At 37.0% G+C, this 23,931-nt stretch overlaps 1 protein-coding gene across 1 annotated transcript in view; it reads right to left on the bottom strand.

Annotated features, from left to right (window-relative positions):
* The window catches only part of kremen1 (kringle containing transmembrane protein 1), a 71,117-nt gene that overhangs the window by 835 nt on the left and 46,351 nt on the right, over positions 1-23,931 (bottom strand). The window contains exons 4-9 of the mRNA XM_028456909.1: positions 12,005-12,129; positions 10,255-10,408; positions 8,120-8,452; positions 4,533-4,772; positions 2,401-2,485; positions 4-143 (exon numbers count right to left, since the gene is read on the bottom strand). Coding sequence (XP_028312710.1) covers positions 4-143; positions 2,401-2,485; positions 4,533-4,772; positions 8,120-8,452; positions 10,255-10,408; positions 12,005-12,129 — 1,077 coding nt within the window. The remainder of the gene's footprint in view (positions 1-3; positions 144-2,400; positions 2,486-4,532; positions 4,773-8,119; positions 8,453-10,254; positions 10,409-12,004; positions 12,130-23,931) is intronic.

Genomic DNA, 23,931 nt, shown 5'->3' with positions numbered 1-23,931 from the left:
GGCTGAGGTCGCCGTGGTGGTTCTTAAGCTTCTTTTTGAAGAGTCGGATGGTGGAAGGCCGGTAGAGGATGATCCAAGGCTCTGACGATGCTGTGCTCTGACTGCAGCTGTCTGAACCGCTCACTGTAGGGATGTTGGGAGACCTGGAGAAGAAAAAAAAAACAGGAAATAAAACAATCAGAAAACGGGAAACAACAAAAAGGTCAATTAAAGTGGAACTTGTCTAACTTTATGGCGAATTACTTCATAAATAAGATAAGAAGTAACATTTTACAGGTGACTTGCAAATCTGTAAAATAACAACATCTACAGATTTAAAGCAATGTTAATATTGATTGCACAATAGACCCCTTAATGGCCCATGTCACGAGTGATGTCACAACTCTAGCTGGAGGCAAAAACAGGGAATGCCACTGGCTAAAGACTGTGGAGGCTAGTAATGTTACAGCTTTAGAATGTAGTATTTTTGTTTGTTTGGGTGCCAGAATAGGAGGAATAACGTTAGTGGACATAAATTAAAGTTTTATAGGATTCCAGCGGACACTCATGCTCAGAAAAAACAAGGACAATGGTTTTGCCTCCAGGCTAAGCCCCTCCCAACAAAATATGTCACAATGTTTACCAACTATCAAAGGGTCTATACCACCACAATGCAAAACAGAATGCATTGAAAAATAAAATATTTTATTCTACTTTTGTTTTTGTAATTTATGTCCTACGGTCGTATATTTGCACTACTATCCTATGTTGGTAGTTATTTTTGTTCTTACTGTCTGATATTCTATTGTGTTGCTGCAATGTGTAAATTTCTCCTCTGGGGATCAATAAAGGTCTATTCTATTCTATTCTATTGTATTCTATTCTATTTATTACCAAAAGTAATGTCACCGCCGTTTATATTTTTGTTTGATTGATTCAAAATCACTATACGGATTGTGGCAAAATTATAACCAAAGAAAGACGCCATGGAAGATTCCATTCAATTTTGGAAGGACCTGGATCAATAAAATGATTCTGGATCAGCTTCAATAATTAGAAAATAGCTATTTTTCATCATTGTCTAAATTAAAAAAAAAAAAAAATGATATCTCATTTTGTTATTGACCGATCTTTATGAAATTTAAGTGTGATGTGGGTTTGGATTCTCAATTATCACACAGAGTTTCTGGATTCATGGGGATAGAAATTATTTACAAGCCTTTGAAATGTGACTGGTACCACAATCAGGATTTGATCCAGATTACTGCCAATATCTGGCAAAGATGATATGGCAGAGGTTTGCGCTCTAATTTAAAAAAATAAAAAAAATAAAAAAAATAAATATATATATATATATATATGTTTGTACTCTCTGACTGCTCTAGTTTATTCATTTTTTAGAGGTTGGTATGGACCCCTGAAGTGACACAATTTTTATTTGTTTTTATGTGCTCGTGTAAAAGTTTCGCACATGTACAGATGTTTAAGTAAGTAAACAGTCGGTTACATGGAAGTGTTGCTGGTGTTGTCGTAGGCTGATGTTGAGCACACACACGTAGGGACATGATAATATTTCAGCACCACCGCTCACAGAATCTTATTTGTCACAGATTTTACTCTATTCATTTACGCGCTCACGTAAAACTTTTAAACGCTCATATAAAACTGTTGAATGGCTCACGTAGAAGTTTTACATGAGCACATGTAACCTATTCATTAAAAAACACATTCATATCACTTTAGGTTTGTGATCATGCGTTATTTCCTTTTGATGTTCTTAGTGAAAGTGAAGCGAAATCCGCAAACAAAATAAAAAATAAAGGCACTGATTACTATTTTTTTAATTATTGTTTTCCAAATTAAAACACAACATACAATCTTAAACAACCGTATTCCATATTTCCACTTTCTCAAATATAAATCTAACATATAATATACAATTTAAAATATATATAATGTTAGAAGAAAAGAAAAAAATAATATATATAATAAATAAATTATAGTGTAATAATATAATAAATAATATAGTATAATGTAATACAAATGTTTGGGGTTTTTTTGTTTTGTTTTTTAAATCGCTAATCCTTGCTGCTGACATTTGTGATAATAAAATGGGATCACGATCCATAAAAGGTTGGTAACCACTAATTCTAAACTCTCCTGCCAGCTGTTGTCTCTAAGCAAATTAAAGTCAGCCTGTTAAGTTTGGGTTTTCAATTCTCAAACTTTACAGCAGTTTGAACACGATCTTAAACTATTGCGATTACTCCACTGTGTCTTTTAAGGAAACATCTGCTCATATTGTCAGACAAAGTATCAAATGCAGGAGTCACTTATCCAATTTCATTACATTTTCTTATTTAGCGACATAAGAAATAAACTGTACCATTGATTAATCTCATTTCAATGGACTTTACTTACTTGACAGTGACGTGCAGCAGCAGCTTGGCCACCATGGCTATGACCGTCAGTACCAGGAGAGCAGCCAGAGCATAGATGGTCCACACTGTTTAGGGAGAACAACACACACACAATAAGACATCGCATATCATGTCATGTTTATCAATGCTAAGAAGAGTAGACGAGAGAAATTAGGAATCAGAGAATTTAAGCACCTGTGAACAGATAATATCAGGCCCATAGGGATCATTATAAGAGGATTTATTAGCTGAAAGTAGGAAACCATGTCAGTCCATTAATAAAAACATGGAAGGTTTACTTTTCTGAGTCCAAAGCAAAACAAGCATCACGTAGTGTGATTTCTCATGCACAATTATGAGAAATCATGATGCAACTTGTACAAGTATTTCCCAGAAAAATGAATGAATAGTTTCATAGAAACCAAGATGCAATTTCACAAAGCTGTTTCACCATCCATAGAGTTCAGCTCTTATTGTAAGTTTGTCACTTCTGAGTAGAAACAATTCATTGTTCTTTGTGCTGTCTGAGAAGTTACTTTTATTTAGCCAATTTTCAAATGAGCATGAACTGCCATTGAATTCTCTTGTGTATGAAATGCACTATACAAATAAATATGCCTCACCTCATTTAATTCAACAATCAGGTCTAATCAGATTAAAAATACATATAACAAAGAATAAGAAAGCACTGAAGACTCAGTTTCTCTTTTAAATAAAGTATCTAAATAATAATAATAATAATAATAATAACAACAATAGTAATAGTAATAATAATAAAGTTGGCACTATTCTTATTCATTTTCTGATGGACTGGTAACTTTTCAATAATCAAGCTATACAGGAATGGCAGACAAAGGGTGCTTTTACATACTGTATATGCATTTTAATTAGTCTGGTTTGCTTTCACACTGTTCTCTACCAAGTGCACCAAACTTTCTAAAGTCACACTTGCCTATTAGACAGAATACTTCTGCCTCCTTCTTCTTATTCGCCTGAGTGAAATACCATCAACAGTAAGGCGAAGAAGAAGAAGAAAACGACCATTCGGTCAAAAAAAATGGAGCAGGGCAAAATCTTTGCAGTCCTGATGTTTATAGTTCATCAGTCCATGTCCATCCTGCACCGTTTTTATTTACTGAACACAATTTTGTTTGTGTTTCAACGTCACGTCCTGATTTCGGTCCCACTTCTTATATTTGGTCCAGGGTTGCTTTCTCGAGTCATAAAAACAGCACCAGGCTTTACTTGAGGCAAACCAAGACTAGGGCTGGGAAATATCTCAAGATTCACAATATATCGAGTTTTGTATTTTGGTGATAGAAAATTACAAATTAAAATATATCGCCTATAACAATATAGTTTTATTTCATTGGTTATTTTGTCCCAGCGACCCTAAAAAAAGCAACAAGCGGGTCAGAAAACGGATGGATGAGCTATTTTGTTTTAAAATACTCGTTTTACGAGTCATTTCTTTCACTACTTCTCAGAACAGCATGAAAAGCACAGTTAGATGGCTTTCTGAGTGCGTCCTAACCTAGACCTTCCCCTAAACAAGCAACAAATACTACAGAACTCACTCACACGTGCTGTCCCTTAGAGGAAAAAAACCAAACGTGGTACATATTGTGCAGCTGTTAATAAATGTGCCTGTGTGACATTTTGCATCAGCAAATTTAACCCAGAATTGTCTTTCTTGTAAGACTTTGAGTTAAAAATATCGAGATTTATATCGTACATTACCATTTGAAGAAAAAATACAGAAATATGAGTTATGGTCCATATCACCCAGCCCTAACTGACACTTTACAGAGGACCAGACTTCAAATGAGCTTTCACACCACTGCAAATGGACCGAACTATCTGAGGAAACAAAGTCTGGTGCGGACCAAGGAGGTATATGTAAAAACAAAGAGTTATTCTGTTCTTTCTAAACTGGAAAACTCAAACTGTCCATTTTGGGGACAAATAAAGTTGATTGAGTGAAATTTAACTAGTTTCCCTTGATCTTCAGGTGATGGAGTGAGGAGTTTCTGCAGTATTAGCTTTTGATAATCATCCCCAAACCACCCACAACATCCCTGAAGAGGAAGAGAGAGGTGGAAAGAGTGCAAAGAATTGTGGGTATGAACATACTAGCGCTGTGGCCGGTGGTCTCGCTGCGTCCAGCCCACTGACCTGGCATGTTGTGCTCCGGTTTCCCGGGGCTGGACGTGATCACGTAGAGAATTTGGGACGAGCGTCCGTTAGACGTGCTGTCCGATCGGTCCGTGACGCCCCCTGCAGGTCGAGGCCCGGCCGTGCTCGAGATATTTTGTCTTTCCGACTCATTTTCTGCTTCAACATCTGTTGTTTTAGTGTCATGGCTTCTTAGTGCTGCAGGGGAAACAGGAGAAAGAGACTCAGGACATTTGAATATTGTCCAGGACATAAGTCGGCACAGACAGAAGGGGTGATTGTTGGTGAATGAATCAAAGGACTCTCTCAGCGACCGTCAGAAATTCCACATTTTACTAGTTCTCAAGCTAATTTATTCACATATTCTCATGTCTCCTCAGTGCTCCTATCATTCTAAACTATGAGAATCGTGGGACAGAATTTAGGTGACACATTCTTCCATGATGTAATTTTTATAAGTTGAGGACGTGCGTCACTTGGGGCCTGTTTGTGAGTAAACTGGAGTGTCACGCCATAACAGGATACACGCTGCTTAACATGCTACAAAAAGTAAGCATTTGATTTCTGTTGAGAACCAAAAAGAAATTCAAGCGTGCTGTAAACATTAGGAGCTGTGAGTTGTTTTTTCCTCCCTTTATATTGCAAACACGGTCCAAAAAGCCTTTGCAATGACTTGTGTTTACTTTAACCCGTTTACAGTGGGGGACAGAAACAGTCTGCTTCATAAAACAACGAAAACAACCAGAATGCATTGCGACAACCCAAAAAAAATGCTTGTTCCCAAACTCAAGCTTCTTTTTTTTTTTTTTTTTTTTAATCAAATTACACCAATTTCACAGCTACTTTTAAAATTGCTTTCGAAAATGAAACTGCAAATTGATATTTCTGACCATCATTTTCTTTTGCTTTTCCCTGAATAATAATCTTTATGCAGTACAATACAGCCAAGGATGAAAAAAAGAATTTTTCTAAACATCGAGAAAAATATGAAAAGTAAAAAACAAACAAATAAACAAAATTCACATTTTATAACCAAAAAAAAAAAAAAAACTGTATGATAGCAGTACCGTGAAGAAATGCATAGTAGTGTTTTTACTTCTATCTTACCATAAGTTTGCGAAAACACCAGAAATGTGTTGAGAATCAATTTTGGGAGTGTTTTGGGGGACAAACACAATAAATAATGGTAAAAATGAAGTAAAAACACATCTGTGCATCCGTCTATGGAACTCCACTTTCTGACAATGTCACTAAATGGAAAGTTTACAGTGAAGATCAAAACAAGGGTCACATTATCAACATTCACGTCAGCATTTAGAATAATGACCAATCTAAGCATTAAGCAGGAAAAAACAACAAGTTTGTGTGTTTTTGTTGTTGGTTTTCCTTTTTCTCTCAATTTGTGTATTTTCAATTAATTGTTTTAAATATTGTGTGTTATGAGTACTTTTATGTATTTTTGTTGTCATTTTCTGTATTTGGAATCATTTTTGTGTATATGTTGTTGTTGCTTTGTATATTTTTTCTCTCATTTGTGTTTTTCGCTGTCTTTTGTGTGTTTTTGAAGTCATTTTGTGTATTACCCTGTCATTTTGGGGTTTTGGAGTCATTTTGTGCTTATTTGTTATCATTGTTAAAGTTATTTTGTGTGATTATGAAGTTACTTTGTGTCATTTTATTTTTTTGTGTTGTTTTGTGTTGAGTATTTGTGTATTTTTGTTGTCATTTCGTAAATTTCTCTGTCAGTTTGTATATATTTCTATCATTTGTGGGTTTTTTGTTGCTGTATTGCTGTGTATTTTTTTTATTGTGTAGTGTTTTTTCCTGTAATTTTTTTTTGTTTTGTGTTTTATAAATCCTTTTGTGTATTTTTGTCATAATTTTTTCTGTATATTAGTTGTCGTTTTGTATATCTCTCCATCCTTTTTTGTATTTTTCTCTAATTTTTGTAGTTTTTTTTATTGTCGTTTTGTGTGTTTTTGGAGTCAATTTGTGTATTTTTGTTGTGTGGTGTATTTTTTCTTTTTTTTTAAATGTTTTTTGGAGTCAGTTCATGAATTTACTTTTTGGCCCCCAGTGGCCAAAATATGATCTAAGGGATCTTAAAGTGTGACAACCATAACACACACCTCTCATCCCAATCTTAATTGATTCATGTCACTGTATTTCCTTTGCCAGTCACCTTGTCTAACAACAACTCCTAAAGCTGTTCCCAGCAGTGGTGTAAAAAGGTCTTAATCAGGAATACAAACTATTTCCAAATGCTGTTTGATCCACTCTCGTTTCACTCTTCCATGAATAGTGGTTGGATTTTAAAACAGCATGGAATTTATTTTCCTTTTTCCTATAATTGCTCAACCTGACTGTGATGTTCCCACAGCTTCCCACATGGTTCACATCTGCAAACAAAATACCACACTTCAAACTCAGTCACAGCTGAAATACGTTGCCATCGACATCTGAGAGCATTTATCCTAAAATTACTGCTTTAACTTTGCCTGCAAACCCAGGAGATAATAAATGTATTCCCTGTTGGTGGATGCACAAACAGACGTCCTTTTCTTTACGTTTCTCTGCAGTCTATTTGCTATAGCTCTGTTTCTCTTGAAAATAAACTCTTTTCTATAGGTAGGTGACCTTTTTTTATGTTTATTTACTTGGACACACAATGCCGCCTACTAAACAACACCCACAGAGCCAGGAGGATTTGACCTTCTGATATTGTTTCTACTGCTAAACCATCAGGCGAGACAAATAACACAAAGAGGTTAGATTGTGAAGTCACCTCCACTACGCTGTAATCAACTCCACCACATGAATCAGGTTGATGTTTTCTTTTTTCGTGCTACATTCTGAACATAAAATGTCTTCTGCATACATTTTACGGCAATTTTCACAACTGGCTCGAATGAAATGAATCACCAGAGTCTATAAAGCAAAAAAAAAGTTTTCTGGCTCCGATTCCACAAAAGGAATAAATCTAAAGAGTGAACATGATTTGTATGTATGCTAGCGTTCAAACGTAGCGTGCAATCCACCGAGCGAGGCAAAGCCACGACTCCTGTTGCAGCTTGATAAGGGAGAGCTATAGGAAAAACAAAACATCATTTAAATACGCAGTATCAGCCTGGGGTGATGGAGAAAGAGATCTGGAAAGTGGTGTGACATTCAACCCCAGCAGAACTAATAAGTGTTTATTTGAAAAACTCAAGCCTCTGCGCAGAAAACTCCATGATGGCGATACACCTGATGCTGTATTTCCGCCAGGGTTGGGGTCAATTATAATTGTAATTGGTCATTAATTGCAATTATGACATAATTGTAAAAAGTATACAAATATAATTAAAAAATGTATATTTATGGTTAGGTCTGAAGTTGTTGAAAAGATCTGATGTGAAAAAAGTGGGAAAAAATTTTGCTAACACTTTTATGAAGGGTACCGTTTTGGTAATTCAGTTGTAATTCAATATGGATAATTGAAGACGTAATTTTAATTGAAAAATGTAATTGACCCCAACCCTTATTCCCACCACCTGACTTCTCACCTTGGTATAACAGAGCGAATCCCTGAGCCTGGTTGGTGCGGTCTGAGTAGAAGTACAGGATGACAAAGTCTCCCGTGACGTTCACCAGGTCCCGCGGCGGGCTACGCCAGTCGAAGCGCACGATCACTTGGTTGGTGTAGCCGTCCAGAAGCTCCACCATGTCCGTCTGGTCGGAGATGTCGAAGAAGGTGAAGTTGAAGATGATGGCGTAGGATCCAGGGACCTGGATGGTCCAGTAACACACACGGCCAGCCCCGTATTTGTCTGGGAAGTCTGGGGAATAGATGACTTCAGATGGAGACGTGTAGTTCCCCCCACAGGCTCCCACACGTGCTGAGGAATGGGAACACAAATACTAAGAATAAAAACAATTCAGTAGTTAATCATTACTTTTTACATTATGCTCATAATGTAGGATTATTGATATATACTACAATAACCATTTTTCTTGCTTGCTCATTCACAGTCTTCCACTAAGTCAGTGATTTAAAAACCTTTTCTGTTGTGCCCTCCTTTAAAGAATGAAATATTTCCAACAGATTAACAGATTTTCTTCAAGATCACAAAATAATGTTTTGCTTATAAACTCATTTACAATGGTGCAGTTTGTACATCACATCCAGCTTTAGGTTTAGTTCACGTGTGTCAAACTCAAAGCCTGGGGTCCAAATCTGGCCCATTACAGGATTGATTGCGGTCCGCAGAAGAAAATAAAAATGGCATGCAGAGAAAACATGAATCATCATGTAAATCGGGGGTTCTCAACTGGTCTCACAATGGGACCCACATTTTGCCATGACCCTTTTTTTAAGAATTCAACATATCAAATTTAGTTTTTCAAAAATAGCTGTTGAAAACACACATATATATTCTTTTTTTTAAAAATAAAACATAAATTCTATATATTTTCCTGTGCAACATGCAAGAAAAAACATGAGTCCAACATGTCCAACATGAGAGACATTAAGTATTAATTTATTTTTGATTAGCTGTCCGCAACCCATTCAGTACAGATTCGCGACCCACTTTTGGGTCCCGACCCACCAGATGAGAATCGCTGGTGTAAATTACCAACTAATTGAGTTGTAGAAATCTCAGCCTTTCCAAATACACAAAATCAATGAAATTTCACAATATTTGCAGGACACAATGTCAAAAGAAGTTAAACAAACTTAATTTTGACAAAATCCAGAATTTTCATAAAATTATACCATAAAATTCCTTCACATTAATTAAAAAATGGTAACAAAACGAAGGAAATTTAAGTGAAGATCCTGCAGAGGCTGATATCACGTATTTCTTGAATATTGTACCTTACATACTTTAGATTTTATTCATATGTGGAAAAGCCAACTAGGCCACATTAGAATCAAAATGGCTCGTTTCCCACTTAAAATCAGTGGCCCACTTTACCACAAACTGGTCTGTATCTGGCCGTGAAATCAAATGAGATTGACACCCCTGGTTTAGGTAGAAATTGCATTAATTATGTTCTTATATACAAATTGAATGAAAAATATTTCAGGGTGGTTTTTACACTTAATTTATGTAAGCACTTTACGGTTAAATATTAAAATTCAGCAACTGTTCTACTATTGGTTGGCAGCACTGCAATGTGCTAAAGCTCATGCTAATGGTTACATTACAGTTTTCAAATGTTTTTTCAGTCATAACCCCCCCGTTGGCTAATTTTACATCACAGTGTATCTGTATACGTGAACCAACTTTAAACTTATTCTCTCAAACACTGACTGCATTTAGGAAGCTACAGTATGCTAACATCTGCCTGTTTACAATGTCAACGATTTGAGTCTTATGTTAAAGTTTCCAAAGTACAAGTCACACTGGTATATACAGTAGGTCCACTTCCAAGAAATTAAAAATGTTCTTGGAATAACCCATAGTTAGTCGCTCCAGCCAAGTTGCACAGCTAGATGTTAAGTTTCTTTGAATTGGTTAGGTGCTATGGTGACCTTTTTACCTTTTCTAGCTTCTTACAACCCTATCTCACTAAATTAATCTATTGTTTTGTGCATTCCACCACAATTTTGTCATATTTGTTGTGCTGCTAGGCTATGTTTGTCACATTTTTGGCCCAATGAGCCAGATACTTAATGATAGAAGTGGATGCTCACTGTCAAAAATGATAACCCAACCGTCCCCACCGCATGGCTGCGTGTGGTCACCGAAGCAAACGTGGTTACACTCCATGTTGGGTGACTCTCCGTGATTGGGCAGATCCACTTCGTTGCCACAGAAACAGGCATAACCAGACTCCATACCAGCAAGCTGTGAAATACACAAAGAAGGGTTCAGCAAATGACATAATTAAAGGAAATTGCTTCACTTCTTCTCCTCACTTCAAGGAATATTTAAACATCAGATAAATCTGACAATGCTGCTTTACATCACCTGATTGTTGAATATTTCAGAAACATTAATACACAAAAACAAAAGCTGTGAATGAAATGGCATACTAACATACTACACACTACATGAGTACATACTAGGCTTGGGCGGTAATACGTTATACCGCGGGGTCATAAAAATAGCAACGTATCAGTTTCAATACCGTCACGCAATGCATTTCTATAGGAGATAAGGATTCAATATTAAATATAATTTATTTAATTCCTAAACATGATTCTATGTCCAGGAAAACGTATGTGTTGAAAGGGTTGTCATCACGTGGCAGCGCTTGGGCGAGAGTGACAGAGAGAGAGGGAGAAAGATGGCAAGTTTCGCTCCGAGTGACCAGGTCTCATGGAAGAACACAACTTCAGACCGGTATTCCTTAACAACTGACATGTGGTTGTCGGTTCGCATGACACCATATATGTCCCTGACTGTCCACACCATTAGGCCAACACCTGAGTGGAAACTTGAATCCAAATGCCTCCAAACTATGTTTTTTTTTTCCCTGAGAGTCATAATGGGGACAATCTTGCTGCTGCGCTCACAGATGCACTTCAGGACTGGCAGCTTGACAAGAAAAAACTTTCAGCCATAACCACTGATAACGCTGCCAACATTTCTGCCGCAATCAGGTCCCTGCATTGGCTGTGGCTTAACCGAGCGCGCCCTCGGACTGTGCCGTAATATTGTCTGGGCCTTTTCACACAGCTGGCAACGTAAGAATGAACTCCACAAGAAGCGGAGTCCCAGAACATAGTCTCATAACGGTAAACATACATTTGTATCTGAATATCTGAATCTGTTAAGGTAAATGATGCAATGATACATTTTTGGGCTTATTTAATAATTTATTTGTTTATTTATTCATCCATCGGCAGGACTGCAACTCGCTGGGGCTCCAAACTGGCAATGGTGGAGCACATCCTCGAGCAGCCCTCATTTTGATGTCAGACTTAGTGTTTGTAGTATGTTAGTTTGCAACGTAGAACACAGCCAAAGTCTTATTAATGTTTTAAAGTCTCACAAGGGCTCTTTACGTCATGTTCAGAATCGTCTTGACCGTTGCAAAGGTAGAATCTTAATGTGTGATGCGCCATTTCCTGTAACATCTGCCCTGCTTCTGGCTGAGCTGGGAGGGGCTGATGCGTTTGGTGATTTCAGTGTCTGTCAATGCAAATTGAGCTGAGCCCACGAGGCTAATAAGCGTTTATTTCCAGCTGCCAGTGCTGATTGCTGCAGTGATTTGTCATTCGCTGCTTGGTTTTGAACAGGACCTTTGATGGGCGAATAAAGCGGGCATTATGGAGATAAGTGCTCAGACGGAGAGCCATAAATTGCAGATAATTTAACCTTCAGGTTTGACTACTGAAAGAGAATAGACATGGGGGAGTTAACTCAGATATTTTTCCCCTCTCTGGATCATTTAATATATATAAATATATATATATATACTACAGGTTTAAATCTCACCTTGTATCTCTGCTTCCTACAGAAGCTGATGCAGTTTTGGATGGTGAGCTTGTTGGAGGTCTCACTGGAGCCCGACAGAGTGGGAGGGTCACCACTATCTTTGAAACAGCCCAAGTTTCCAGGCACTGTAGGGACAGAAAAACAAGAATTCCTAATAATGTTACACAACTAATGTGTTTCTGCACATTGACTGTTCAGACTGCATTAGGACATTTTGAGCAGCCACGAGGACACGTGGGACTTCGTCACGCATGTCTCGGAAATTAGCCAGGACATCTACCCCCGTTTTTGGGTATGCATTATACATTCATAACAACTCCAGAGAGAGAGGATTTCAAACCAAGCCTGCAGATAAAAGTGGAAGCGGATTCAAGTGAAACGCCGCAATGTGTTTTTATGAAACACATCATAAAGTGCCAATTTCTACTGCTTTTATTTAAGCTCTTTAAAGTTTTATCATCAGGCTCGTGTTTGAACACTAGACCTCACAAACAATATTAAGAAAAGTTCAAGTTGAGACACTCAATAAGCTTTTAAAAGTTGTGCGTAAAGGGTTAAATAAGAAGCCAACACACACCAAAAAATGATTATAATCTGAATAAAGTTGCCTATGAGATCATTTTACATATCTATATTAGTATTATGCCTCCCAAGATGGAGTCAAACATTCTTTTCAATGGGGTTTTTCACTACTCAATGCTATATTGATTTGATCAGGGTTGGAAAAAAGGGAAGAATGAAAGGTAAACAAGAGCTTTACAAGAAAATGGAAGAAATTACCACAAAATCATGAAGTTAAGTACAGTATATACCATGTGTGATGTTTCAGGAATATGACCAAAATTAATCATGAACCAGCATGGACAATATAATCAGAGATAGTTTCATGGAGCATACAGCGAGTTACTGTATTTGGATTTTTTATTATTCACTTTTTGACTCTCCATAAAAAATAGTAGACGGTGTTATCAACTTAAACTATTTGAGTCTAATGTTAAAGTTTAACATTTGTGCATTATTCAAAGAATAATTGTAGTTTCCAAAATACAAGTCGTGACGATATATAGGTCGTCTTCCAAAAAATAGACAATTTTCTTGGAAAAAACCCAAAGATAAGTCGCTCCAGCCAAGTCACACACCTAGATGTTTCCTTTGAATTGGTTTAGTGCAATGGTGACACTTTCATCTTTTCTAGCCTCTTACAACCCTATCTCGCTAAATTTTGTGGTAGTGTCATGAAATTTAAACCTTTGTCTTGTGCATTCCTCTACAATTTTGTCACATTTTTTTGTGCTGCTTGGCATGAAAAATAACTTAATTTGGAAAAGGACGGACAGGGACAAAAAACTGCACTGACTCAGCTCGCAGGTAAGAAACAGACGTGGTTAGGTTATGGTTAGGATGAGGATTTAAATACATCAGCTTGAATTTACGTCCATGCAGCACAAACATTTTTGTGTTTCACCATGGAAAAAAAATTGTCTTGCAACATTCCAAAAATGTTTTCAGTCACACACGAAACAATATGACAAGTTTTCCCATGCAATTAGGTTGTCTTAGCATGTATTTTCTATAAAGCAATACACTATAGGCTGAAGAAGCTGCCAATCATCAATCGACTAAAGTCTATTTCCCCCAATAAATGCAGTTTTTTTTTTTTTTACAAACATCTAAAAACATCAGCTCCTTCTAAATGCTCAGTGTTTGCATATCATATGATTCAAAGCTTTGAATAGTCATTTTTTACTGTAATCTGGCTATGTGCTAGCCTGCTACGCTAACTGTCCGTCAGCTCTACTACATCACTTAGGAAACTAGATTCTGCCTTTTTGTTCCACCCCAGGATTGCAGTCTGACTCAAATCTTAAAGCCATGGTTTACATACTTCATGCTTGATACCATATAATTTTCAAAAATCTAATGTAAACAGGCTTTTAACAGGTTTCTAGCTGAGTCAATATACTCTCACTTTTACACAAAATGATTCACAATTTCTAGTGATTCACATTTCAAATTTTTTCTTGCTAAATACTGCCGGTGACGGTCTAAAGAAATAATGCATAGGGCGTTCTGCTGTATAAATCACATCCTCGATTTTAACAAAACAATTAAATAAAATAGCAACTTATACTCTAGAAAATACAATACAAAAATCGAAATAATTGTCTTTAAGTTAATTTTTTACAAATGCTGCAAAAACAAAGTTAACTTTAGTACTTTACTTTTGCATCATAAAGCTAAATAAGCCTGCCATCCTAAATCCACCAGGTATTACTCAAATTCTGTACAATCTGTCAAAAACTAACAGAGTGAATAAACCCTAGAAAGGCTTTAAATTTAAGATAATAGCTTTGGAAGTGCACATAAAGCCTGCAGCAGTCAATTTCCAATCCATGATTGTTTTGGGGGGCATGTTTTATTCCAGTGATATTTTAAGTGAAATCACATTGAAAACTGTATTTAAAATAGGGAAATTAATGTGCTTTTGTTTTATTCAATTGGAAATTTTAAATAAGTCACCAAAAAGGATCAAATGTGACGCGGCTCCCAGGAAACAAATAATGACGTGAAATGATAAACATTACAAAATAAAAAGTAAATTAATTTAAATTTTACTGCAGTACAGTTATAAAAAGACTGAACTCTAAGTACTCAAAATAGGTCAAGTGTGATATCCTAATTCATCCAGGGCCAAAAGTAATATAAAATAGTGGAAAAACAAAAACATTTCAAGAAGTCACTCAAGGAGTAAAAATCACAAGATTAACACCTCAAATGAAACCTGAAAATGTCTATTAGGAGCCCTTATGGTGTGCTAGAAAACCATTTACAACAATTAAAAAAATACAAGTATTTAGTTCAGAAGTGCCACTGCATTCATTGAAACAACAATATCCCTCTGGTTGATGTTTGTTTGTCATGACAGAAAGAACTTCTGCTCTGTGAAAATTCACTTTGACACAGAAATATATATGATGCCATTCACAATGTGTAAAAAGATATATCAACCGTCTCGTCATCTATGTACTGGGGTAATGTATTTCAAAAAGTAGCAACAATTAGTTTAAACTCGCAAATAATGGGCATAAATCATGAATGTGGTAAAATTGGCAAAAATAAGCATGGAATATGGTGAAAAGTGACAATAATGAGTCAACAAATGCAACATTAGGTGGGAAAAGTTTATATGTGCTGAAAATGTCTTAAAAGAGGAGAAATACGCAGAAAAGGCATTGAAATGTGATGGAGAAGTGGCAGAAATTGGAGTAATGTAGCAAAATGCATTAAAAGGAGCAGAAAAAATGGCAAGAAAAAGTGAACAAAAATGGTAGAAAGGTAGAAATGAGCAAAAAGGGGCTCAAATTGTTCATAAAATATATTCTTGAAGGCATCTGGTGACCCCCTGAGATTGTCTCGTGAGCCCAAATGGGGTCCTGACCCAAAGGTTGAGAACCCCTTCTCTACAGAAAGGATGAATGTATGTCAGATGTTTTAAATTCATCTGAAAGGAGTTGAAGGTTCTTGGAGGGCACGATGCTGCAGTCATGCTGTTAGAAAATACATTTGATAAAAAAGTTATCAAAGTCCCTCAGAGCAGCAGTACACTCGTTATTCAACCGCAGGCAAGCCATGCTTTTTGTGACTTTTCTGTGGTTTTACATGAAACCATTTTCATTAAGATCCCTGTGGACATTCACAGTCTTAGAACGACTGATTACAGTGAGTGAGAGCTTCGCTTCCTCATCTCATTATGCAAAGATATGATAGTTTCTATGTCATCTATGGCTTCAGACACACAGGCTTGTGCATGATGGAGTATACATATAGAGAACCGAGGGAGGGACGGAGATAAACACCTGGTTGGGGACCAGCAACCTCCCTCAGAGCAAGGCACCACTATAATGGGGCTTTTGAAAATCGGAGAGGGGGAAAAATGCAACTGCTGTGCTCAGCAGTCAGATTAAAGGAATAAACTCTCTTTTTACACTCTGCTTTGACAAGAAGATTGTAGAGTGGGGCTAATTTATCATTCTTTGTGCTCTTCTTATCCCGGGGGGCTGAGGAGCAGCAGGTCGGGGGGCCGTATCACATTCTGGAGCAAACTGGTTGGCTTTCCAGCGTGAAATTCGCTTAATGCTCATGTTTACGGAACATTGTTCATCGAGCAAACCATCCAAGTCAAGCTGTGTTACTAAACATCTGCTTTGCAGGTGCAACAAGTGTAAATATATGCAGCTACACACGCACACACACGGCCATACCACTTCAAAGCTGTTGGTGGACTTTAACAAGCCAGAGTGGAGAAGTGGGGGGAAGTGAAGGTGTATAAATGCCCAACTCGCCCCAAGTCACACTTCTGAGAAGTTATTGTAATCACAGCTGAAGAAAGTTCACCCACATAGTAACAAACACAAAAAAAAACAACCTGTTAAATATCACAAACAAAGAATACCTGCCTGGTTTCGCCTAAAAAAAACCAAGGTCTTTAAATGTTTCTGCACCACAAGCCTGACAGGAAGCAGAAAACAGGATCACCAAGGTTCAATAGTATCTGTCGCACGGTGAAACCCAGACACAACAACACCGCCGACCCCAAACACGTCGCACAGAAAGATGAGAACAACACAGAGAGGTCTACTGTAACAAACAAACCCTCCACAATTACTGCAGGCCTCGGCAAGTAGCTACACACGGAAGGCGGTTCTGCACAGATGTGCCATTAAGGAAAGCTAATGACCTGCTAGAGATTACCAGGACACGTGGAGGGCAAAACTGAAACTTTTATTAGACAAAATGAGGCTCAAATAAACAAGCTGTTTATACTAAATCACAGGCCCTGGGCAAGCAAAGTAGTTAGCATGTATTAGTAAATTTAGGGATTAGAGTCAACAATTAAAGAGTAACTAAAGCCCCAAACCACATTGTTTACTGCTGAAAACTAATGTATTTGAGTATGAAGTAGTGTTGTTGATTGATTGTAGTCAAACTCTTGAAGTTTTAGTCAAATTATTTCAATATGGTGTATTTTGTTGTAAAAAAAAAAGTAATAATAAGTGTGACTGCTCTGTACGGGTTAAAACCTGGCTAGCAAAGTAGTAAGCATGTATTAGCACATTTAGGGATTAGGATCAACAGTTGAAGAGTAACTGAAGCCCAAAACCACTTCTTTTCTGCTGGAAACAAACGTATTTGGTATCAAGTAGTGTTATTGAGTGATTCTTGTCCAACTCTTAGCACTTTCGTATTTTAATTTGGCGTATTTTGTTGTAAAAATGTAAGTGACTGCCCTCTATGGGTTAAAACCAGGCTATTATAATAGAATTTTGCCATTGGCTGAGAATGGCGGTTTGTGACATTGTGGAGGCTTCTCATGTCACAAACCATCACCATAAGCCCCGCCCTTCCTATGAAAACTAGCACCTGTTGACTCTGTAATCTGTGTCGAGTAGGTTGGACTAAGAGAATTGTGAATATAGAGCTATAGTGAGTATTGAGTAGCTAGTTAACATAGTATAGATTGTTCTTTGGGGATTTTATAGTATAAACTGGTCATGTCTTAACTGCTCCAGTAGCCCCACCCATACTCATGGAATTTTTTTACTTTCCAGCTTATTCAGAAAAATTCTCAGGGTTTAGATACTGTACTCTTTAGGGTGACAATAATTAAAAACACAATGTGTGTCGCTCACTCTAAAACATTTTGATTGTGACCTGCTGTTTTCAACTGCACTACACAAATACAAATGCTAAAAATCATCAAGTGTGCTGAAGTCTATTGCTGTTTTGCAATTTTTCAATAAGAAACTGCTTCGGTTGGTTGTAAATATTGTATATATTATGTCCATGTCTGTATCTTTTATTATTATGAGGACTATAGATGGAAAGTAGCTCATGGCTAAAATCTGGCACATTTGCATAAAGCATTGTACAGGTGTTCATTAATGTGCACTGTCCTCTCCAAATAAACAAATAAAAATTAAAGTAAATAAATGTTTACTACCCTCTATATCGTCACAAGAGAATGTTAAAAAAGCCAAAAAAACCTTCAAGGACAAACATTTTCAAAAACTTTGCATCATTATTATTAAGGGATTAGCAACCTTTCTGTTTGCTTCTGACAGATTTATGCAGTACTGTTGAAGGATTGTAAAATATCAGGCTTTTAAAGTTTATGGCAGGCAAATTATCAGACTTATAATTAAACAGTGACTAAAGCACTTGTAATGAGCCATCCTCGCAAGTCAGGAGCTCAAAAAAGGTAGTAAACTATAAATCAACTTGTTTAAGGAAGCTGTTGGTTGATGAACATTACTGTGTTTGTGTGTTGGTATAACTATAGTGGTTCAACGTGGATGAGACGGAAGGGATCAATGCTCCTGGACGGGGACTGCAACTTGTAATTACAGGTAAGACCTGGAGTTGTGCTCTTATAGAAACCCAGTGGAGCAATGCACAGCCCGATGCCCCGAGGAGTCTCTGGAGATTTGACACCAGGATAGCAGGCAGAGGAGAAACTCTCTGACCTTTGCAGTGCCGTTAGCCTTTGTTCACTTTTAAAGTGATCAGATGGTGCTTTCATCGATACCACCGCTAATCTAATTTAACAGACACAGCATCACAAAAAGTGATATTTGTCTCTGAGTTTTACCTATCCTGTTGAGGATAGGTACAGATTATTATTATAAAGCACAATAAAACATCTTAATCATGTGCTACTGATTGCAAGTAATATAGATTTATATTGTATATCGAGATTTAGCAAGGAAATATCGAGATAGGAGGTTTTGCTCCATATCGCCCAGCCTTAATAGAAGGTATCTTACAGAGGCCAATGTGTAACTTGTGACAATGCATGGGGGCTCCTGACTGCTGCCCTATTTACATTCTAGTTTCCAATATTGTCACAATGTTTTTAATTTTTATTCACATACTGCCTATGACAAGTTCAGTACCCCTGGGGGTACCCATACCCCACTTTGGGAGCTAGGCTTTAAAAGATTATGTAGTTTTGCTCTGTGCCAGGAAAGCTTCTGCACACTTGGGAGATCAATCAATGCAACTAAAACTCTAAAACCCAGAGACTTTTGCTTTGTGAGGCAGTGATGCACATCCTTTGAATCGTCCTCACTTAAATGTGTCACCAAATGTCTGTCAACTCCTTAGGAATTAACAGAAAATAAGTAGAGTAATTTTGGAGTTACTTTCACTCTTTACTTAGATTCTTTTCAAGGCCAAGAGTAAAAAACAGAGGGTGTTTATGGTTAAAACCACTCATGCCTTACAGCAAAAAGGTTTCAAATTCAAATCCCCTGTCTTAAGCGTTATCCTGCCATGTAGTTTTCATGATTTCCTTGAGCCTTTGGGATTTGCTTTCAGAAGCCTCCCACAGGTCCAGAAACCTAAATGTTAGCTACACTGACTCATTTAGATGAGCTGGGCTGATCCAAAAAGCAGATGGCTTTTTCCCAAGGTCAGAAGAGAGAGAGGCTTCCATTTAGCAAATATGGAAAGAGAAGGTAGTGTGGAGATGGAGAAGACATGGTTAGATTGGCATCATCTGGTAAAGACTGACATAAAGATGGAAAATATCAATGACAAACTCTTTTCCTCTTATGTGACACAATGTATATGATTCAATGCCAACAAAAAGCAGCTGGTGACTTTTCCTTTCCTTGACATGAAAAACACAACCTGTAAATACATGAACCTACAGTACATGTATAGCAGAAGGACTATTTTATCCAATATTAATTAAATGGGTGATTTTTTAAACACTGGTTTTACAAAGGAAGTGGGAAATGCAACATAAAAAGTCATGCTGGGCTTTTTTTTTTATTGAAAGGAGATTGTTAATGCGCTTAAAACGTTGCAAAAAATATCCCCAGTGCAAAAATATCAGTGATCCTGATCATGGCACCATGATTATTCAGTTTAAATGCTTTCTATCCCAATTAATAATTATACAGCTGGTACAAATGTATGGGCACCCCAATATTTTCCAAAAGCGAGCGATAAAATGCCCAATCTGGATCTGATCCAAATTAAACTCAGTGGAGTAATTGAGGAACCAACCCGACACAACTGAGTAAATATTCATGAAGATCGGTCAATTACAAACCAAGATATGATTTTTTGATAAAATATGAAGATTTGAATTTTTTAAAACTGAACCAGAATCAGTATATTGGTCTGGATCCCCATTAAAAAATGTACGTATTCTTTCATAGCGTAAGGTCTATATTTTGTTAAGATTTTGACAAAATCCATTGCGACGTATCCTTGCTAACAAATAAATAAACTGCTTTACAGGATCTCACTTGACATTTGGACACAGTGATATGCGATTAACGTGTGAAGAGTGCAAAACAATTATCGCAATAACTTTGCCTGAGTTTGGCTGTGAAGAGGTCACGTCATCATTAAAATAGGCAATTGGCTTTGTAGGCTATGAAAATGTTTGTAGGGTTTGGGTTTCTCTGTAAGCTTTTATTTTGAAACATAATGTGTGCGTAATAAAAGTCCAAAAGTCAGGAAAAACAGCCATGTATTAGAAAATCCACAGGACCAACTTATTATTACAGGTGGGCAAAAATCAATGAGGTATTCACCCTGAGGAAATGCTTAGAACATGGTTGAAAGACTAGGGCAAGAAAACAATGCTCAATGCTTCTAGATCCACTTTGTTGAGTATGAAGTGTTGGTAATGTAGAGCAGACTCTTTTCAGCATTGGCAAACTTCTGACAGATCCTGTGGTGGTTTAAAAATGGTTCTTCTGTTTCTCTAATTCATGAGCAGTGGATATTAAGCTTTAGAGAAAGTTGTATCTCCTTGTAAAAAAAAAATAACCCTTTCATCTTTAGGCTATGAAGGCTTAAATCAAACCTTGAAATCTGATCAGATTTGCTGTGGAGCTGCTTTCTAAAAGAGTTCCTGACTAATTGGGTGGTTAGAAAATAAGCTTTGGTGGCTCTGTTTTCATCTTTTTTCCAAATTAGATTTCGGCAAATAGAACATACATTTGGGCTTAGCTGCATCCGTTTACTACATTCCACAACTTTTTGGGAACATTTTTAAAACGAGCCACATGATTAGTCCTTCAGATATTTCGTTGCATGACTTAATTAGCTCTGAATCTGACATTGTATTCCAAAAAGTCACAGTTTAGCTTGTTTCTAAAATTATATTCCATGGTGTAAATAAATCTCTTAAAGAGCAAGTTCTCCAACTTAACCATTAGTACATGATTGACTCGACTTTAACTTTGATTATCACAGTTCAGGAAATTAGCAAATTTCTCAAAAAATGTTTTCTCTCTGAAAGTTTAAACATCTGCCCGGATTTAACACTCAGTAAAACACAGGACAAAACACACACAGCTAGACACACACAGTTTGTAGTTGGACTGTATGCCTGTTAGGGCTGCAGCATGTGGTGAAGCTGGTGGAGAGAACGTTCTGCTTCTGAAAACAATGAGGATAAATATTCTCCTTTCACAAGTTGAAAACATATTTTAGTTCATTGAGTTCTTTAGATCCTTCAGTCTACGTGGAGTTGTCAAACAATATGCTTACTTTCTCCTTGTTTGACTTTCTCTTGTTTCTTGTCTCAGATATTCACAAGCATTACTTTTCCCCTATGTTCTAAAACATTGATAAACATTCTTTCTTAAGTCATACAGACTATCATAACATCACACCATCATAACACCTGTATGTATTACATTAACATTTGGTCATTTGTTTAGATGGAGAATTTGTCGATATAAACCCTATTGACCCCAGTTTAACAAGCCCTATCACATAGAGATAGTCCTAGAGTTGACAGAAATGGGCGGAGAGCAGCTTTTTGTCCATGGCTGAGCAGTAGAGTGGGTCATCCAGAAACCAAAGGGTTGGGTGTTCGAATCCCGCTCTAGCCAAGTCATTATCGTTGTGTCTCTGGGCAAGGCACTTTACCCACATTCCCGAGTATGAATGTGGTGCTTGAGTGAGTGTTGGTGGTGGTCGGAGGGACCGATGGCGCACTGTGACAACCTCGCTTCTGTCAGTCTGCCCCAGGGCAGCTATGGCTACAATAGTAGCTTACCACCGCCATGTATGGAGTGAAAGAATAATGCACAGCAATGTAAAGTGCTTTGAGTGTCTATGAAAAAGCACTATATAAAATCCAATGCATTATTATTATTATTATTATTATTATACCAAAGATCAAACAGTGTGTGAGAGTTTGTTTATAATTGCTCCGAGACCGCTGTTTTTATCGGGAGTAGAATTTGTTTCTATGGTCCGCTCCAGACTTAAGTTAAAGCTACCTCTGGTTCTCCCGTGTGAACGCGCCGTTAGATCCATCTTTTCTCAAGACAGAAGTCTGTCATTTGGGGGAAGAGAACCAAACTAACATAATGAGGTGACAGTAATAGAATAAACTGTGAAAGACTAGAAGTCAAAAGCAATGTTCAGACTGCAGGTATATGTGGCCCAAAACCGATTTATTATTTTTTTCCCCATATGCGACCTGCATCAGATCAGTTAAAGACAGTTTGAACATTACAGATCCGATTTCTTTCAAATCCGACCTAGACCACTTTTATATGTCATCTTAAATCTGATGCGTATCTGATATTTTGCAATGCAACTTCTGTCTGAACAGCCAGATCGCGTTAATCCGACCTTTACGTCATTGAAATGCGATAAATGTCACAATTTGCTTCCTAGGAGAAGTGGCGGGGGGAAAAACAGCCATGACAGATCAAGAACAGAGTGGAAAGCAGAAAGAGAGTGAGGTCGTAGAATTAATAAATATTTATAATTTATACATATTACCATATTTATGTCCGTAAAAACAGTGGGTGCCTGCATGGTTACGTATTACCACAGGATCTATTTTGCACATGTGGGTTGCATCGGGGTCACATTTAGTTCATACTCTAAACTTAATTTAATCAGAATTCCGTTATTAATCCCAGGGGGAAATTGCTTTTGTTATAGCCACTTTATGAAAACTAAAATCACAAATAAAAGAATAAAACCTTTAACAAAGATGAAAGAAAGAATAAACGTTAAATAAGTGTATAATTAAATAAAAGAGTGCGTAATATGAATGAGCACACCAAAAAAAAATTGGAATCCGAATTTAATCAGAATTGTGCATTAAGACCTGTTGTATGAATGTAGCCAAAGTTTGTTTCCTCTTGAAAGAAAGAACAAATTTAAAGACGTCTCAGTATTTCTTTTATTAATCTTTTAGAAAGTGTCACCATAACAGGAAGCAGCAGCCCCATGAATAAGATAGATGGACTTTTACAATTAAAATAATGTCTTACAGTTAAATCAGAAATGGGAGAAATACCAGATAAAAACTTATTCTGAAAGAGGGTCAAAAGTGCAGAGACGTGTAGTTCACCTCATGTCAGTTCTTACAAACAATCATCAAAAATCAAAGTGTCACTGAGCAGGTTCATAAGTCAACCCCAACAAAGGCAATTTCTCATAAATACATATTTGTCCTGAACATTCCTGAACCACCTCCACCTGCAAGCATGAGAAAGGCTTAATTTGGCCATGAGTTGTTATGACGCGGGTTAGTGTTATGTGTATTGATTCACGCTGACAGATTCATCACGTTCATCTGAGCTTTTAACAATTGTTGGAGTGGGTGATTAACTCATAACTGACTCTTGGGAAGACAAATAAACATTAAGGTACAAACAGAAGCGGCTTTACAAAGTGACACAATGGAATAGTTCAAATGTTTAAAGCACAGTATGTTTACCTTACAGCATGTGTAAGAATGTGCTGAGATATAAAAAAATGAGAGTATATTTCATTATTCTGGAATTATTACTCCTTTGGGGGTACATTTGTGATGAAAAATGCAATTTTTTCTCAATGTTTAAACATAAATAAGTAATCCCCGCTATAGTTGG

This window comes from Gouania willdenowi, chromosome 9 (genome assembly GCF_900634775.1).
Source record: "Gouania willdenowi chromosome 9, fGouWil2.1, whole genome shotgun sequence".
NCBI lineage: Eukaryota > Metazoa > Chordata > Actinopteri > Blenniiformes > Gobiesocidae > Gouania > Gouania willdenowi.
This window is presented reverse-complemented; position numbering and strand designations above follow the sequence as displayed.